Source organism: Eupeodes corollae, chromosome 3 (assembly GCF_945859685.1).
Source record: "Eupeodes corollae chromosome 3, idEupCoro1.1, whole genome shotgun sequence".
Classification (NCBI taxonomy): Eukaryota; Metazoa; Arthropoda; class Insecta; order Diptera; family Syrphidae; genus Eupeodes; species Eupeodes corollae.
Window position 1 is genome coordinate 74,275,254 of NC_079149.1, and position 19,667 is coordinate 74,294,920.

The 19,667-nt window shown below is 33.5% G+C and overlaps 3 protein-coding genes across 3 annotated transcripts; 2 read left to right on the forward strand and 1 right to left on the reverse strand.

Moving 5' to 3' along the window:
• Nucleotides 1-1,845: 1,845 nt before the first annotated feature.
• On the reverse strand, nucleotides 1,846-10,438 carry LOC129950598 (histone H4-like). Its single transcript, XM_056062529.1, has 2 exons — nucleotides 10,081-10,438; nucleotides 1,846-2,676 (listed from the first exon to the last, which is right to left on the reverse strand). Exons 1-2 carry the CDS (start codon nucleotides 10,387-10,389, stop codon nucleotides 2,365-2,367), a joined length of 621 nt encoding a protein of 206 aa, XP_055918504.1. The 5' UTR covers nucleotides 10,390-10,438; the 3' UTR covers nucleotides 1,846-2,364.
• On the forward strand, nucleotides 2,717-4,160 carry LOC129949670 (histone H3). The gene has a single exon (XM_056061261.1). It carries the CDS (start codon nucleotides 2,972-2,974, stop codon nucleotides 3,380-3,382), a length of 411 nt encoding a protein of 136 aa, XP_055917236.1. The 5' UTR covers nucleotides 2,717-2,971; the 3' UTR covers nucleotides 3,383-4,160.
• A 205-nt stretch (nucleotides 10,439-10,643) lies between the features above and the next one.
• On the forward strand, nucleotides 10,644-11,134 carry LOC129949668 (histone H3). Its single transcript, XM_056061259.1, has one exon. The coding sequence runs from the start codon at nucleotides 10,685-10,687 to the stop codon at nucleotides 11,093-11,095; it is 411 nt and encodes a 136-aa protein (XP_055917234.1). The 5' UTR covers nucleotides 10,644-10,684; the 3' UTR covers nucleotides 11,096-11,134.
• Nucleotides 11,135-19,667: the final 8,533 nt, after the last annotated feature.

The following is a 19,667-nucleotide window of genomic DNA, read 5'->3' on the forward strand; positions in this document are numbered from 1 at the left end:
CTTCAATCACAAATAAAAATATTTATTTAACGAATTTTTCCGCAGGTAGAAAAAATATTTTTTTTTCAATTCTCTAATCTCTTATTGATATTTTTGCGGCCCTGAAAAGGGCCATTTTTGAAGAAATTCAATAAAAAAAAAATTACTTCGAGCTTGTGTATTTGGTAACCGCCTTTGTTCCTTCACTAACAGCATGCTTGGCTAGTTCACCAGGCAACAACAATCGCACGGCAGTCTGGATTTCCCGACTTGTGATTGTTGAACGCTTGTTGTAGTGAGCTAAGCGAGAGGCTTCAGCAGCAATTCTTTCGAAGATGTCGTTCACAAAACTATTCATGATGCTCATGGCCTTCGATGAAATTCCAGTGTCAGGATGAACTTGCTTCAAAACTTTGTAAATGTAGATTGCGTAGCTTTCCTTCCTCTTGCGCTTCTTCTTCTTATCGGTCTTGGTGATATTTTTTTGTGCCTTTCCGGCTTTTTTAGCTGCTTTACCACTAGTTTTTGGCGGCATTTTATTTTTATAATTCACTTCACTTTCACTATTAACGAACTGCACACAATGACGACTGAACGAGAACTGTGAATTTTTCTGAAAAACTCACGAATTATATTGTCTCTTTCCACAACGGCTTTCTAAGGCCACAACCCTCTTTTTTCTGTGTGCGAGCATACGAAAATTTAGATAAAAGACAGCGCACAGTTCGAAAATTTTGTCATTCTACAGTGTGCAGTGATACAGTGAACAGTGAAATAGTGAGCTCTCTTGTGTTTTTTCTTTTGTAAAAAATATTTAAAAAACAATAATATAAAATGTCTGGTCGTGGTAAAGGTGGAAAAGTGAAGGGAAAGGCAAAGTCCCGCTCTAATCGTGCTGGATTACAATTCCCTGTTGGTCGTATTCATCGTCTGCTGCGAAAGGGAAACTATGCTGAGCGCGTCGGAGCCGGTGCCCCTGTGTATTTGGCAGCAGAAGTCTTGGAATTGGCGGGAAATGCTGCTCGTGACAACAAAAAAACTAGAATTATTCCCCGCCATTTGCAATTGGCTATTCGGAACGACGAGGAATTGAATAAATTACTTTCTGGAGTCACAATCGCACAAGGAGGTGTTCTTCCAAATATTCAAGCTGTTTTGTTGCCAAAGAAGACAGAGAAAAGTGCTTAAATCTATGTAGTGACAGCAAACAAAAAAAAAACCGTCCTTTTCAGGACGACAAATAATTTCTATTAAGAGATGTGTATATTTTTCATTTTTTTTATATATTTTAAAATACGAAGAAGAAGAAACCAACAAACAAATGTTTTTTCTTTCTTTGCAAAAAGAAATATTTGTTTGTATCCAATCCGTAAAGCAACACATTTTTTTTTCAAAGAAGAAGAAACCAAACAAATGTTTTTTCTTCCTTTGCAAAAAGAAATATTTGTTCGTATCCAATCCGTAAAGCAACAAAACATTTTTTTTTCAGTTCGGAAAAAATATTTTTTATTTTTTTTTTTCAAAGAAATAGAAACCAACAAACATGTTTTTTTCTTTCTTTGGAAAAAGAAATATTTGTTCGTATGCAATTCTAATTTCTGTTAAAAGATGTGGTTATTTTTCAATTTCTTGTAGGTATATAGCAATTTTAAAATATTCTGGTACGAAGAAAAAGAAATATTTGTTCGTATCCAATCCGTAAAGCAACAAAACATTTTTTTTTCAGTTCGGAAAAAATATTTTTTATTTTTTTTCAAAGAAAAAGAAACCAACAAACAAAAAATGTTTTTTTCTTCCTCTGCAAAAAGAAATATTTGTTCGTATCCAATAATTTCTATTAAGAGATGTGTTTATTTTTCAATTTTTTGTATATATTCTAAAATATTCTCGTACGAAGAAAAAGAAAGCAACAAACAAATGTTTTTTCTTCCTTTGGAAAAAGAAATATTTGTTCGTATCCAATCCGTAAAGCAGCAAAAAAAAAATTTTTTCTACGGAAAAAAGAATAAAATATGCAAAGCAACAAAAAAAATTTCAGAAAAAGGAATTTTATTTAATTTTTGTTTCCATTTCGAAAAAAGAATAATACAAGGAATAAAATATGTTTTTGCGACTAAAGCAAAAAAAAAAATTTTTCACAAAAAGGAATTTTATTTTATGTTTCCATTTCAAAAAAAATATTTTGGTACAAAAAAGTAAGTAAATTAGCAAAATAATTTTTTTTGATAATCATCAGGTATTTAGTATATACATACATATATTCATTGGCAAATGAAAAAAAATTAGGTATTTTGTTCGTCAACGGTGTATGATTTCTATTTTCAATCTCTTTTATATTTAATTGTGGTCCTGAAAAGGACCGATTGTTTGTTTCGAATAAAATTCTTAACCTCCGAAACCGTAAAGAGTACGCCCTTGTCTCTTCAAAGCGTAAACTACATCCATAGCTGTAACTGTCTTACGCTTAGCGTGTTCGGTGTAAGTAACGGCATCTCGGATAACATTTTCCAGAAAAACTTTCAACACTCCACGTGTTTCTTCGTAAATCAAACCAGAAATACGTTTTACACCTCCACGACGAGCCAATCGACGAATTGCTGGTTTCGTGATTCCTTGAATGTTATCACGCAATACCTTACGATGCCGCTTAGCTCCGCCTTTGCCCAAACCTTTTCCTCCTTTACCACGACCAGTCATTTTTATTTATTTAATTAAAAAAACACTTAAACTGAACTAGAGAACTGCACTGCACAAGAGTCACTGTTAAACTGTGGCTCTTCGCTCGAAATACCACAAGTATTTATACTTATTTTTCATAACAATTCTTAATTTTGATTGGCCAAATAAATCGACAACGAAAATGAAAAAAACAGTCGAACGGAAACATGAATAGCCAATTTAATGACTTAAACAGAAATCTACATTCGATTTTTCTAAAAAAATTGTGAACAAAAGTGTTGTGTTTATTAGTGAAGTGAAAAAAAGTGAAATCATGGCTCGTACAAAGCAAACTGCCCGTAAATCGACTGGTGGAAAAGCCCCACGTAAGCAACTGGCAACAAAGGCAGCTCGTAAAAGTGCTCCAGCAACAGGAGGTGTAAAGAAACCACATCGTTATCGTCCTGGAACAGTGGCTCTTCGTGAGATTCGTCGTTATCAGAAAAGCACCGAATTGTTAATTCGTAAATTGCCTTTCCAACGTTTAGTTCGTGAAATTGCTCAAGATTTCAAAACAGATTTGCGTTTCCAGAGCTCAGCTGTTATGGCGCTTCAAGAAGCAAGTGAAGCTTATTTGGTTGGCCTGTTTGAAGACACAAATTTGTGCGCCATCCATGCCAAACGTGTCACAATTATGCCAAAAGACATTCAATTGGCCAGACGCATTCGTGGCGAACGTGCTTAAATCATCGAGGTTAAAAAAAATATTCAACGGTCCTTTTCAGGACCACAAAATATTTAAAAGAGATATAAATGAATTTTAATTCAATCTAGTAATTACGTACCTATCGATTTCCACGATTTTTTTTTTATTTTAGGTAGAAAGATAATGTGATAATTTACTTTGAAGGCAAATTTTGAAAATGTTATTGCTTGCTTTCTATGCATAGTTTTTATCATACAAATGAAAATATTTATACCTACGCAAGCCAATGCTCGAAAATTTATGAATTTTGTTTTTCTTTTTTAATTATAGTTATTTTATAAGGCATTGCTTCTTTTTTTTATGTCTGAAGGCAAATTTTCAAGTAAGAATTTTTTTCTATGTACAGTTTTTTGTAATACTCGTAAAAATGTGAATTTGTCTACTAAGCAAGTCAATACTCGAAAATGTTTGAGTTTTGTGTGTTTTAATTTTTAATATTTCAATGATGTATTTTATAAGTCTATGCTTTGTTTTTTTTTTATATATCTGAAGGCAAATTTTGAAGCAAGAAAGTTTTTTTTTCAATGTACAGATTTTTGTAATACAAATGTGAATTTGTAAACCTTGGCAAGCGAATATTCGATAGTTTATGAGTTTTGATTGCTTGATTATTTGTTTAAATTTTTGGTATTTTAATGTTTGTTATGGATTAAATATTTAATATTTATGAACAAAATAATATAAATATAGTTTTTCATTTGTTTTCTTGCTTGGGATAATGTTTAACAAATTTTCTAAGAAAAAGTCACAGCCTAGGGAAAAAATGCTACGCGTTTCATTACCCATATTGTTTTAATTTTATTAAAAAGAAATTAAGTAAGAATTTGATGAAATTTTTAGTTATTTAGTTTAAATAAACTATCAGCTTTATGTTAAAAATAATTTCAAGCTGAAAATATGTTTAATTTATTAAATATAAACATTCTTGTTGGTAAGTATTAAAAAAATACCACCAAACATTTACTTTAATTGTTATTAATGCATTGATAGATAGTGTTTTTTCAATCAAATTATTTATTAAATTATCTATTATTATTGTAAGAATAAATTTTGTCAATTGTTTTATAATATTTAGGTCGAAAAGACGTAAATTTTTGAAGTTTTAAGAGGAAACTAAGTTGCAAAAGTGTACAAATTATGTACAAAATGAATTTTTTGTATACCTTCGCTCTCTTTGATTCTCATTTAGCCGTTTCTGTAGGTGCGGATTTGGCGCAATTTTAACAAAAACGTGTTTCTATTTCTTAAAATTGTGCTCTAAAGTGATTAATAATAGTGAATTCAAAATGGCAGATACTGTAGCTACGTCTCCTGCAATCGTTGCGGAAAAAAAACCAAAAAAAGCTGCCGCCGCAAGTGGGTCAAAAAAACCAAAATCGGCACCAACTCATCCTCCGACTCAGCAAATGGTGGATGCGGCAATTAAAACATTGAAAGATCGCGGTGGTTCTTCCCTTTTGGCAATCAAAAAATATATTGCTGCTACTTACAAAGTTGATGTACAAAAACTTGCTCCGTTTATAAAAAAATATTTAAAAGGTGCTGTAATAAGTGGTAAATTAGTGCAAACCAAAGGAAAAGGAGCTGCGGGTTCTTTTAAATTGTCGCCTAGTGCCAACAAGGAACCAAAGGCCAAGTCTGCTGAGAAGAAAAAATCTGCCGCCAAACCAAAAGCTGCCGCTGCTGGTGACAAAAAATTAAAAAAAGTGTCTGGTGAAAAGAAAGTAAAAAAAGTAGCCGCCACAACAAAAAAAAGTGCCAGTGCAGATAAAAAGAAGGTGGAAAAACCAAAAGTGAAAAGTGTTAAAAAAACGAGTGCAGTTAAGGCAAAGCCAACAAAAGCAAAGGCAGCCGCGCCTAAACCTAAAGTGCCAAAAGCAAAATCAGCCACAGCAGCAGCCAAGCCAAAAAAGGCAGTCGCTGTTAAAAAGGCAAAGAAGTAAAATTTCCATTTCAATGAAAAACAAAGTTGAAATCAAAACAAAAATCCACAGTCCTTTTCAGGGCTACAAAAAATATACTAAAATGAGATATAAAAACTTTTTTTTTTTAATTTTTTATTAAAAAGGAGGGAGAATTTTTGGACTATCTCGATGATAGCGTTGAGATGCGATGGGCTGGTGGAGCAACGGCGACGGGATAAGTGGTGAAGTGGCTGGATGCGATGCGACGCCGCCGCGCGGCCGGCGCGCGCTGTCGCCGCTACGGGACTACCACTACTGAACAAACGGAAACGTATTTTGTTTTGCATTTATTTTCGCGCTTTTTTGTTCTACAGAAAATACTTTTTTTAATGAAATAGGTATTGCAAATGCAAACTTCATTTATTTGTATTCATATGTTTTTCTCATTGGGCAGAAAGAAAGGAAATATCAATACAAATAAATAATATATTTTTGCGCCTATTTTCTTACTACAGCTACTAGGCACGATGCGATTTGTCTGGGCGAGACTGAACAACCGAAAACGTATTTAGTTTTGCATTTATTTTCGTCCTTTTTTTGTTCTACAGAAAATAGTTTTTTTATGAAATAGGTATTCAAAAGCAAACTTAATTTATTTGTATTCATATGTATTTCTCATTGGGCAGAAAGAAAGGAAATATCAATACAAATAAATAATATATATTTTTGCGCCTATTTTCTAACTACAGCTACTAGGTACGATGCGATATGTATGGGCGAGACTGTACTGTTTATTTTCTACTTTTTTGTGATTGGACGCGATGCGATGCCTTCAACAATAAATATCTTTCATAGAAAATACTTTTACTATTAAATAAGACAACAACATATTTTTCTTTTTTTGCATTTCTCTAATACCTACGTAATTATTGAAATGTTTCCACGCTATGTGACTGTACACGATGCGTAGAAAAATACAAACGAAATACTTTGGCAAAATGTAGGTATTTGTTTTCATGTATTTTATATGGACTAGACGCGACATGACGTATACCTGCAACAATTTACAAAATTCTTAAACAAAATATCAAGAGTTTTGTATTTTATTTCAGGAATTACATATGTTTTTCATATATTTTTATCGACTGGACGCGACATGACGCATTCCTGCAACAAATAAAAAAATTCTTACACAATTTATCAAGAGTTTTGTATTTCTTTTCATAGAAATTACATATATTTTCATATATTTTTATCGACTGGACGCGACATGAAGTATATCCGCAACAATTAAGAAAATTCTTAAACAAAATATCAAGAGTGTTGTATTTCTTTTCATAGAAATTACATACGTACATCTGACATCAAAAAACACAAACAAATTTAATTCTCTAATATTTTATACCTAGATGTTTTTGCGACGCTACGTGACTGTACACATAGCGACATAACTGGACACGATGGGTAGAACAATACAAACAAAATTTATATTTTTTTGTTTTTAGTTGACTCGGCATGATACACGTCGTGTCTGGAACAATCAACAAAAGTAAGTTTTGTATTTCTTTTCATAGAAAATATATTTTGTAATCAAAAATTAAAACAAAAAACAATATGTATTCCACAGGCAAAGAAAACATACATTTCTTTAAATTCTCTAGTTTCTTATTAAAAATTTTGTGACGCTTCGAGACTGTACTCGATGCGTAGAACAATAAAAAAAATCTTAAACAAAATAACAAGAATTTTGTATTTCTTTTCATAGAAATTACATACATCTGACATCAAAAAACACAAACAAATTTAATTCTCTAATATTTTATAGATATCTTTGTGACGCTACGTGACTGTACACATAGCGACATAACTGGACACGATGGGTAGAACAAAACAAACAAAATTATTTAATAAAATGTATTTTTTGTATGTTTTTCGTTTCTACTTGACTCGGCACGATACACGTGGTGTCTGGAACAATTAACAGAACTAACTTTTGTATTTCTTTTGATAGAAAATATATTTTCTAATCAAAAATCACAAAGAAAAACAAAATAGATTCATAAAATCATTCCACAGGCAAAAAAAATATATGTATATACCTTTCTTCTCAAATCTCTAGTTTCTTATTAAAACTTTTGCGACGCTTCGAGACTGTACACGATGCGTAGAACAATAAAAAAAATGTTTGTGTTTCTATTGGACGCGACATGATTCACGTGGCGTCTGGAACAATTTACAAAATTTATTTTTTTCATAGAAAATACTCTTACAATCACAAATAAAAATATTTATTTAACGAATTTTTCCGCAGGTAGAAAAAAAAATATATTTTTTTGTCAATTCTCTAATCTCTTATTGATATTTTTGCGGCCCTGAAAAGGGCCATTTTTGAAGAAATTAAATAAAAAAAAATTACTTCAATCACAAATAAAAATATTTATTTAACGAATTCTCTAATCTCTTATTGATATTTTTGCGGCCCTGAAAAGGGCCATTTTTGAAGAAATTCAATAAAAAAAAAATTACTTCGAGCTTGTGTATTTGGTAACCGCCTTTGTTCCTTCACTAACAGCATGCTTGGCTAGTTCACCAGGCAACAACAATCGCACGGCAGTCTGGATTTCCCGACTTGTGATTGTTGAACGCTTGTTGTAGTGAGCTAAGCGAGAGGCTTCAGCAGCAATTCTTTTGAAGATGTCGTTCACAAAACTATTCATGATGCTCATGGCCTTCGATGAAATTCCAGTGTCAGGATGAACTTGCTTCAAAACTTTGTAAATGTAGATTGCGTAGCTTTCCTTCCTCTTGCGCTTCTTCTTCTTATCGGTCTTGGTGATATTTTTTTGTGCCTTTCCGGCTTTTTTAGCTGCTTTACCACTAGTTTTTGGCGGCATTTTATTTTTATAATTCACTTCACTTTCACTATTAACGAACTGCACACAATGACGACTGAACGAGAACTGTGAATTTTTCTGAAAAACTCACGAATTATATTGTCTCTTTCCACAACGGCTTTCTAAGGCCACAACCCTCTTTTTTCTGTGTGCGAGCATACGAAAATTTAGATAAAAGACAGCGCACAGTTCGAAAATTTTGTCATTCTACAGTGTGCAGTGATACAGTGAACAGTGAAATAGTGAGCTCTCTTGTGTTTTTTCTTTTGTAAAAAATATTTAAAAAACAATAATATAAAATGTCTGGTCGTGGTAAAGGTGGAAAAGTGAAGGGAAAGGCAAAGTCCCGCTCTAATCGTGCTGGATTACAATTCCCTGTTGGTCGTATTCATCGTCTGCTGCGAAAGGGAAACTATGCTGAGCGCGTCGGAGCCGGTGCCCCTGTGTATTTGGCAGCTGTGATGGAATATTTGGCGGCAGAAGTCTTGGAATTGGCGGGAAATGCTGCTCGTGACAACAAAAAAACTAGAATTATTCCCCGCCATTTGCAATTGGCTATTCGGAACGACGAGGAATTGAATAAATTACTTTCTGGAGTCACAATCGCACAAGGAGGTGTTCTTCCAAATATTCAAGCTGTTTTGTTGCCAAAGAAGACAGAGAAAAGTGCTTAAATCTATGTAGTGACAGCAAACAAAAAAAAAACCGTCCTTTTCAGGACGACAAATAATTTCTATTAAGAGATGTGTATATTTTTCATTTTTTTTATATATTTTAAAATACGAAGAAGAAGAAACCAACAAACAAATGTTTTTTCTTTCTTTGCAAAAAGAAATATTTGTTTGTATCCAATCCGTAAAGCAACACATTTTTTTTTCAAAGAAGAAGAAACCAAACAAATGTTTTTTCTTCCTTTGCAAAAAGAAATATTTGTTCGTATCCAATCCGTAAAGCAACAAAACATTTTTTTTTCAGTTCGGAAAAAATATTTTTTATTTTTTTTTTTTTTCAAAGAAATAGAAACCAACAAACATGTTTTTTTCTTTCTTTGGAAAAAGAAATATTTGTTCGTATGCAATTCTAATTTCTGTTAAAAGATGTGGTTATTTTTCAATTTCTTGTAGGTATATAGCAATTTTAAAATATTCTGGTACGAAGAAAAAGAAATATTTGTTCGTATCCAATCCGTAAAGCAACAAAACATTTTTTTTTTCAGTTCGGAAAAAATATTTTTTATTTTTTTTCAAAGAAAAAGAAACCAACAAACAAAAAATGTTTTTTTCTTCCTCTGCAAAAAGAAATATTTGTTCGTATCCAATAATTTCTATTAAGAGATGTGTTTATTTTTCAATTTTTTGTATATATTCTAAAATATTCTCGTACGAAGAAAAAGAAAGCAACAAACAAATGTTTTTTCTTCCTTTGGAAAAAGAAATATTTGTTCGTATCCAATCCGTAAAGCAGCAAAAAAAAAATTTTTTCTACGGAAAAAAGAATAAAATATGCAAAGCAACAAAAAAAATTTCAGAAAAAGGAATTTTATTTAATTTTTGTTTCCATTTCGAAAAAAGAATAAGAACAAGGAATAAAATATGTTTTTGCGACTAAAGCAAAAAAAAAAATTTTTCACAAAAAGGAATTTTATTTTATGTTTCCATTTCAAAAAAAATATTTTGGTACAAAAAAGTAAGTAAATTAGCAAAATAATTTTTTTTGATAATCATCAGGTATTTAGTATATACATACATATATTCATTGGCAAATGAAAAAAAATTAGGTATTTTGTTCGTCAACGGTGTATGATTTCTATTTTCAATCTCTTTTATATTTAATTGTGGTCCTGAAAAGGACCGATTGTTTGTTTCGAATAAAATTCTTAACCTCCGAAACCGTAAAGAGTACGCCCTTGTCTCTTCAAAGCGTAAACTACATCCATAGCTGTAACTGTCTTACGCTTAGCGTGTTCGGTGTAAGTAACGGCATCTCGGATAACATTTTCCAGAAAAACTTTCAACACTCCACGTGTTTCTTCGTAAATCAAACCAGAAATACGTTTTACACCTCCACGACGAGCCAATCGACGAATTGCTGGTTTCGTGATTCCTTGAATGTTATCACGCAATACCTTACGATGCCGCTTAGCTCCGCCTTTGCCCAAACCTTTTCCTCCTTTACCACGACCAGTCATTTTTATTTATTTAATTAAAAAAACACTTAAACTGAACTAGAGAACTGCACTGCACAAGAGTCACTGTTAAACTGTGGCTCTTCGCTCGAAATACCACAAGTATTTATACTTATTTTTCATAACAATTCTTAATTTTGATTGGCCAAATAAATCGACAACGAAAATGAAAAAAACAGTCGAACGGAAACATGAATAGCCAATTTAATGACTTAAACAGAAATCTACATTCGATTTTTCTAAAAAAATTGTGAACAAAAGTGTTGTGTTTATTAGTGAAGTGAAAAAAAGTGAAATCATGGCTCGTACAAAGCAAACTGCCCGTAAATCGACTGGTGGAAAAGCCCCACGTAAGCAACTGGCAACAAAGGCAGCTCGTAAAAGTGCTCCAGCAACAGGAGGTGTAAAGAAACCACATCGTTATCGTCCTGGAACAGTGGCTCTTCGTGAGATTCGTCGTTATCAGAAAAGCACCGAATTGTTAATTCGTAAATTGCCTTTCCAACGTTTAGTTCGTGAAATTGCTCAAGATTTCAAAACAGATTTGCGTTTCCAGAGCTCAGCTGTTATGGCGCTTCAAGAAGCAAGTGAAGCTTATTTGGTTGGTCTGTTTGAAGACACAAATTTGTGCGCCATCCATGCCAAACGTGTCACAATTATGCCAAAAGACATTCAATTGGCCAGACGCATCCGTGGCGAACGTGCTTAAATCATCGAGGTTAAAAAAAATATTCAACGGTCCTTTTCAGGACCACAAAATATTTAAAAGAGATATAAATGAATTTTAATTCAATCTAGTAATTACGTACCTATCGATTTCCACGATTTTTTTTTTATTTTAGGTAGAAAGATAATGTGATAATTTACTTTGAAGGCAAATTTTGAAAATGTTATTGCTTGCTTTCTATGCATAGTTTTTATCATACAAATGAAAATGCGTAGGTATAAATATATTCGAAAATTTATGAATTTTGTTTTTCTTTTTTAATTATAGTTATTTTATAAGGCATTGCTTCTTTTTTTTATGTCTGAAGGCAAATTTTCAAGTAAGAATTTTTTTCTATGTACAGTTTTTTGTAATACTCGTAAAAATGTGAATTTGTCTACTAAGCAAGTCAATACTCGAAAATGTTTGAGTTTTGTGTGTTTTAATTTTTAATATTTCAATGATGTATTTTATAAGTCTATGCTTTGTTTTTTTTTATATATCTGAAGGCAAATTTTGAAGCAAGACAGTTTTTTTTTCAATGTACAGATTTTTGTAATACAAATGTGAATTTGTAAACCTTGGCAAGCGAATATTCGATAGTTTATGAGTTTTGATTGCTTGATTATTTGTTTAAATTTTTGGTATTTTAATGTTTGTTATGGATTAAATATTTAATATTTATGAACAAAATAATATAAATATAGGTAGTTTTTCATTTGTTTTCTTGCTTGGGATAATGTTTAACAAATTTTCTAAGAAAAAGTCACAGCCTAGGGAAAAAATGCTACGCGTTTCATTACCCATATTGTTTTAATTTTATTAAAAAGAAATTAAGTAAGAATTTGATGAAATTTTTAGTTATTTAGTTTAAATAAACTATCAGCTTTATGTTAAAAATAATTTCAAGCTGAAAATATGTTTAATTTATTAAATATAAACATTCTTGTTGGTAAGTATTAAAAAAATACCACCAAACATTTACTTTAATTGTTATTAATGCATTGATAGATAGTGTTTTTTCAATCAAATTATTTATTAAATTATCTATTATTATTGTAAGAATAAATTTTGTCAATTGTTTTATAATATTAAGGTCGAAAAGACGTAAATTTTTGAAGTTTTAAGAGGAAACTAAGTTGCAAAAGTGTACAAATTATGTACAAAATGAATTTTTTGTATACCTTCGCTCTCTTTGATTCTCATTTAGCCGTTTCTGTAGGTGCGGATTTGGCGCAATTTTAACAAAAACGTGTTTCTATTTCTTAAAATTGTGCTCTAAAGTGATTAATAATAGTGAATTCAAAATGGCAGATACTGTAGCTACGTCTCCTGCAATCGTTGCGGAAAAAAAACCAAAAAAAGCTGCCGCCGCAAGTGGGTCAAAAAAACCAAAATCGGCACCAACTCATCCTCCGACTCAGCAAATGGTGGATGCGGCAATTAAAACATTGAAAGATCGCGGTGGTTCTTCCCTTTTGGCAATCAAAAAATATATTGCTGCTACTTACAAAGTTGATGTACAAAAACTTGCTCCGTTTATAAAAAAATATTTAAAAGGTGCTGTAATAAGTGGTAAATTAGTGCAAACCAAAGGAAAAGGAGCTGCGGGTTCTTTTAAATTGTCGCCTAGTGCCAACAAGGAACCAAAGGCCAAGTCTGCTGAGAAGAAAAAATCTGCCGCCAAACCAAAAGCTGCCGCTGCTGGTGACAAAAAATTAAAAAAAGTGTCTGGTGAAAAGAAAGTAAAAAAAGTAGCCGCCACAACAAAAAAAAGTGCCAGTGCAGATAAAAAGAAGGTGGAAAAACCAAAAGTGAAAAGTGTTAAAAAAACGAGTGCAGTTAAGGCAAAGCCAACAAAAGCAAAGGCAGCCGCGCCTAAACCTAAAGTGCCAAAAGCAAAATCAGCCACAGCAGCAGCCAAGCCAAAAAAGGCAGTCGCTGTTAAAAAGGCAAAGAAGTAAAATTTCCATTTCAATGAAAAACAAAGTTGAAATCAAAACAAAAATCCACAGTCCTTTTCAGGGCTACAAAAAATATACTAAAATGAGATATAAAAACTTTTTTTTATTAAAAAGGAGGGAGAATTTTTGGACTATCTCGATGATAGCGTTGAGATGCGATGGGCTGGTGGAGCAACGGCGACGGGATAGGTGGTGAAGTGGCTGGATGCGATGCGACGCCGCCGCGCGGCCGGCACGCGCTGTCGCCGCTACGGGACTACCACTACTGAACAAACGGAAACGTATTTTGTTTTGCATTTATTTTCGCGCTTTTTTGTTCTACAGAAAATACTTTTTTTAATGAAATAGGTATTGCAAATGCAAACTTCATTTATTTGTATTCATATGTTTTTCTCATTGGGCAGAAAGAAAGGAAATATCAATACAAATAAATAATATATTTTTGCGCCTATTTTCTTACTACAGCTACTAGGCACGATGCGATTTGTCTGGGCGAGACTGAACAACCGAAAACGTATTTAGTTTTGCATTTATTTTCGTCCTTTTTTTGTTCTACAGAAAATAGTTTTTTTATGAAATAGGTATTCAAAAGCAAACTTAATTTATTTGTATTCATATGTATTTCTCATTGGGCAGAAAGAAAGGAAATATCAATACAAATAAATAATATATATTTTTGCGCCTATTTTCTAACTACAGCTACTAGGTACGATGCGATATGTATGGGCGAGACTGTACTGTTTATTTTCTACTTTTTTGTGATTGGACGCGATGCGATGCCTTCAACAATAAATATCTTTCATAGAAAATACTTTTACTATCAAATAAGACAACAACATATTTTTCTTTTTTTGCATTTCTCTAATACCTACGTAATTATTGAAATGTTTCCACGCTATGTGACTGTACACGATGCGTAGAAAAATACAAACGAAATACTTTGGCAAAATGTAGGTATTTGTTTTCATGTATTTTTATGGACTAGACGCGACATGACGTATACCTGCAACAATTTACAAAATTCTTAAACAAAATATCAAGAGTTTTGTATTTTATTTCAGGAATTACATATGTTTTTCATATATTTTTATCGACTGGACGCGACATGACGCATTCCTGCAACAAATAAAAAAATTCTTACACAATTTATCAAGAGTTTTGTATTTCTTTTCATAGAAATTACATATATTTTCATATATTTTTATCGACTGGACGCGACATGAAGTATATCCGCAACAATTAAGAAAATTCTTAAACAAAATATCAAGAGTGTTGTATTTCTTTTCATAGAAATTACATACGTACATCTGACATCAAAAAACACAAACAAATTTAATTCTCTAATATTTTATACCTAGATGTTTTTGCGACGCTACGTGACTGTACACATAGCGACATAACTGGACACGATGGGTAGAACAATACAAACAAAATTTATATTTTTTTGTTTTTAGTTGACTCGGCATGATACACGTCGTGTCTGGAACAATCAACAAAAGTAAGTTTTGTATTTCTTTTCATAGAAAATATATTTTGTAATCAAAAATTAAAACAAAAAACAATATGTATTCCACAGGCAAAGAAAACATACATTTCTTTAAATTCTCTAGTTTCTTATTAAAAATTTTGTGACGCTTCGAGACTGTACTCGATGCGTAGAACAATAAAAAAAATCTTAAACAAAATAACAAGAATTTTGTATTTCTTTTCATAGAAATTACATACATCTGACATCAAAAAACACAAACAAATTTAATTCTCTAATATTTTATAGATATTTTTGTGACGCTACGTGACTGTACACTGTACACATAGCGACATAACTGGACACGATGGGTAGAACAAAACAAACAAAATTATTTAATAAAATGTATTTTTTGTATGTTTTTCGTTTCTACTTGACTCGGCACGATACACGTGGTGTCTGGAACAATTAACAGAACTAACTTTTGTATTTCTTTTGATAGAAAATATATTTTCTAATCAAAAATCACAAAGAAAAACAAAATAGATTCATAAAATCATTCCACAGGCAAAAAAAATATATGTATATACCTTTCTTCTCAAATCTCTAGTTTCTTATTAAAACTTTTGCGACGCTTCGAGACTGTACACGATGCGTAGAACAATAAAAAAAATGTTTGTGTTTCTATTGGACGCGACATGATTCACGTGGCGTCTGGAACAATTTACAAAATTTATTTTTTTCATAGAAAATACTCTTACAATCACAAATAAAAATATTTATTTAACGAATTTTTCCGCAGGTAGAAAAAAAAATATATTTTTTTGTCAATTCTCTAATCTCTTATTGATATTTTTGCGGCCCTGAAAAGGGCCATTTTTGAAGAAATTAAATAAAAAAAAATTACTTCAATCACAGATAAAAATATTTATTTAACGAATTTTTCCGCAGGTAGAAAAAATATTTCTTTTTCAATTCTCTAATCTCTTATTGATATTTTTGCGGCCCTGAAAAGGGCCATTTTTGAAGAAATTCAATAAAAAAAAAATTACTTCGAGCTTGTGTATTTGGTAACCGCCTTTGTTCCTTCACTAACAGCATGCTTGGCTAGTTCACCAGGCAACAACAATCGCACGGCAGTCTGGATTTCCCGACTTGTGATTGTTGAACGCTTGTTGTAGTGAGCTAAGCGAGAGGCTTCAGCAGCAATTCTTTCGAAGATGTCGTTCACAAAACTATTCATGATGCTCATGGCCTTCGATGAAATTCCAGTGTCAGGATGAACTTGCTTCAAAACTTTGTAAATGTAGATTGCGTAGCTTTCCTTCCTCTTGCGCTTCTTCTTCTTATCGGTCTTGGTGATATTTTTTTGTGCCTTTCCGGCTTTTTTAGCTGCTTTACCACTAGTTTTTGGCGGCATTTTATTTTTATAATTCACTTCACTTTCACTATTAACGAACTGCACACAATGACGACTGAACGAGAACTGTGAATTTTTCTGAAAAACTCACGAATTATATTGTCTCTTTCCACAACGGCTTTCTAAGGCCACAACCCTCTTTTTTCTGTGTGCGAGCATACGAAAATTTAGATAAAAGACAGCGCACAGTTCGAAAATTTTGTCATTCTACAGTGTGCAGTGATACAGTGAACAGTGAAATAGTGAGCTCTCTTGTGTTTTTTCTTTTGTAAAAAATATTTAAAAAACAATAATATAAAATGTCTGGTCGTGGTAAAGGTGGAAAAGTGAAGGGAAAGGCAAAGTCCCGCTCTAATCGTGCTGGATTACAATTCCCTGTTGGTCGTATTCATCGTCTGCTGCGAAAGGGAAACTATGCTGAGCGCGTCGGAGCCGGTGCCCCTGTGTATTTGGCAGCTGTGATGGAATATTTGGCGGCAGAAGTCTTGGAATTGGCGGGAAATGCTGCTCGTGACAACAAAAAAACTAGAATTATTCCCCGCCATTTGCAATTGGCTATTCGGAACGACGAGGAATTGAATAAATTACTTTCTGGAGTCACAATCGCACAAGGAGGTGTTCTTCCAAATATTCAAGCTGTTTTGTTGCCAAAGAAGACAGAGAAAAGTGCTTAAATCTATGTAGTGACAGCAAACCAAAAAAAAAAACCGTCCTTTTCAGGACGACAAATAATTTCTATTAAGAGATGTGTATATTTTTCATTTTTTTTATATATTTTAAAATACGAAGAAGAAGAAACCAACAAACAAATGTTTTTTCTTTCTTTGCAAAAAGAAATATTTGTTTGTATCCAATCCGTAAAGCAACACATTTTTTTTTCAAAGAAGAAGAAACCAAACAAATGTTTTTTCTTCCTTTGCAAAAAGAAATATTTGTTCGTATCCAATCCGTAAAGCAACAAAACATTTTTTTTTCAGTTCGGAAAAAATATTTTTTATTTTTTTTTTTTTCAAAGAAATAGAAACCAACAAACATGTTTTTTTCTTTCTTTGGAAAAAGAAATATTTGTTCGTATGCAATTCTAATTTCTGTTAAAAGATGTGGTTATTTTTCAATTTCTTGTAGGTATATAGCAATTTTAAAATATTCTGGTACGAAGAAAAAGAAATATTTGTTCGTATCCAATCCGTAAAGCAACAAAACATTTTTTTTTCAGTTCGGAAAAAATATTTTTTATTTTTTTTCAAAGAAAAAGAAACCAACAAACAAAAAATGTTTTTTTCTTCCTCTGCAAAAAGAAATATTTGTTCGTATCCAATAATTTCTATTAAGAGATGTGTTTATTTTTCAATTTTTTGTATATATTCTAAAATATTCTCGTACGAAGAAAAAGAAAGCAACAAACAAATGTTTTTTCTTCCTTTGGAAAAAGAAATATTTGTTCGTATCCAATCCGTAAAGCAGCAAAAAAAAAAATTTTTCTACGGAAAAAAGAATAAAATATGCAAAGCAACAAAAAAAATTTCAGAAAAAGGAATTTTATTTAATTTTTGTTTCCATTTCGAAATAAGAATAATACAAGGAATAAAATATGTTTTTGCGACTAAAGCAACAAAAAAAAATTTTCACGAAAAGGAATTTTATTTTATGTTTCCATTTCAAAAAAAATATTTTGGTACAAAAAAGTAAGTAAATTAGCAAAATTATTTTTTTTGATAATCATCAGGTATTTAGTATATACATACATATATTCATTGGCAAATGAAAAAAAATTAGGTATTTTGTTCGTCAACGGTGTATGATTTCTATTTTCAATCTCTTTTATATTTAATTGTGGTCCTGAAAAGGACCGATTGGGGGCAGCAAACGAGAGAGGGGGGGAGAGGTGTTTCCACTAAGGCACCTCTCCTTATCCAGGCGGCAGCGGACGAATTCTCGAGATAGAATCAACGGTGGCGTCTACAGTTCCAGTAAGGTCGAACTACTTAGTGAACACCTTATAGGGCTTCTTCGACATATTCGGAGCCCAGGCCTATAAGGAGCGGTTCATCCGGCTCCCCTTCCTTGGAGTTATACTAAGGATCTGGCCCTCCAGGTTGGGGGTTGTGCCGTCGGGGTGACTTCCTGGCCACGTAAAAACATCATAGTTTCGAAGCAACAACAAGCCTCGGATACGGACGGATTCACTGTTGACAACCCACGCAAACGAAATAAGGACAACGAACTTCGGATATGTACGTGGAATGTTAGGTCCCTTAACAGACCACGTGCAGCCGAACAATTAGCGGAAGCCCTAAACTGCTGCAAGGCAGATATTACAGCCATCCAAGAAGTGCGATGGGATGGACCGGGTAAACGCAAACTAAAAGACTGCGATATCTACTACGGCGACTGCTACCGAGAACAAAGACAGCGTCTATTTGGGTGTGGATTTGTTGTTGGAACTAGGCTCAGGCAAAAAGTCTTGAGTTTCAACAGTGTGAGCGAGCGCATCACGACAATCCGCATCAAGGCTAAATTCGCCAACATAAGCCTAATATGCGCGCATGCCCCAACAGAGGAGAAAGATGAAGACACCAAAGATATGTTCTTCGAGCTCTTGGACAAGACATATGAGCAGTGCCCTGGCTATGACATTAAAATTGTCTTAGGAGATTTTAATGCCAAGCTAGGAAGAGAAGACATCTTTGGTGGCATAATCGGGAGATACAGCCTGCACGACACCACCTCCGACAACGGATTCAGGCTGGTCGATTTCGCTGCGGGGCGAGACGTTCTGGTAGCTAGTACGCAGTTCACGCATCTCAATATCCACAAGGGGACATGGAAATCTCCTGATCAATCAACCGTCAACCAGATTGACCACATTGCGATCGACGCACGACACTTCTCCAGTATCCAGGATATCCGAACATTCCGAGAGGCCAACATTGACTCGGACCACTACCTCGTTGTAGCCAAGGCACGGCTACGGATATCCCGATCCAAGCCAAAACAAGGAGGTACTGTGAGAAGATTCGACGTTAGACGGCTACAATCGCAAGAGACTGCCATGTCCTTTTCCGATCGAGTCTCTAGTAACCTCCTAAGGAGTCCTATGCTTCCTGCATTAAGCATTGAAAACCAGTGGCAACATTGCCTTGCAGCCATCAGAGATGCCGCCTCTGAAGTGCTAGGTTTCACACGGCCACCACAGCGAAACCCCTGGTTTGACGACGAATGCCGGCAAGCGCACGCAGCGAAACAAGAGGCATACAAAACGGCGCTGCACAAAAGGACTAGAGCTGCTCGCGAGCTCTACGAGCAGAAGAGGAGAGAGGAACACCGGCTTCTTAGACGGAAAAAAAGAGAGCATGAGAAGCGCGCGATCGAGGAGATAGAGGGATGTCACAACAGGAATGAGGTTCGTAAGTTTTACCAAAAGGTAAAAAAAACCTCCCAAGGGTACCAGCCACGAACCGAAGCCTGTAAAGACGATCAAGGGAACATCGTAGTAGAACCACAGTCGATGCTGAGAATATGGAAAGATCACTTCTCCAAATTATATAACGGCGATGACGAACCGAACTCCGCTGTAAGGGAGATAGAACCACTCAACCTCGGCGACGCAGATCAACAATTCCGCCTACCCGACCTTGACGAAGTGAAGATAGCTATATCTAAACTTAAGTCAAACAAAGCTGCTGGAGCTGACGGCATCACCGCCGAACTATTCAAAGCAGCAGG

Bases quoted from the DNA above. Each gene is read 5' to 3' on its own strand.
- LOC129949670 (XM_056061261.1), top strand. From the start codon at position 2,972: ATGGCTCGTACAAAGCAAACTGCCCGTAAATCGACTGGTGGAAAAGCC.
- LOC129950598 (XM_056062529.1), bottom strand. From the start codon at position 10,389: ATGACTGGTCGTGGTAAAGGAGGAAAAGGTTTGGGCAAAGGCGGAGCT. The intron at 2,677-10,080 runs TAAGAATTTTAT...AAATAAATAAAA, and splicing joins CTCTTTACGGTTTCGGAGGT to ATGACTGGTCGTGGTAAAGG.
- LOC129949668 (XM_056061259.1), top strand. From the start codon at position 10,685: ATGGCTCGTACAAAGCAAACTGCCCGTAAATCGACTGGTGGAAAAGCC.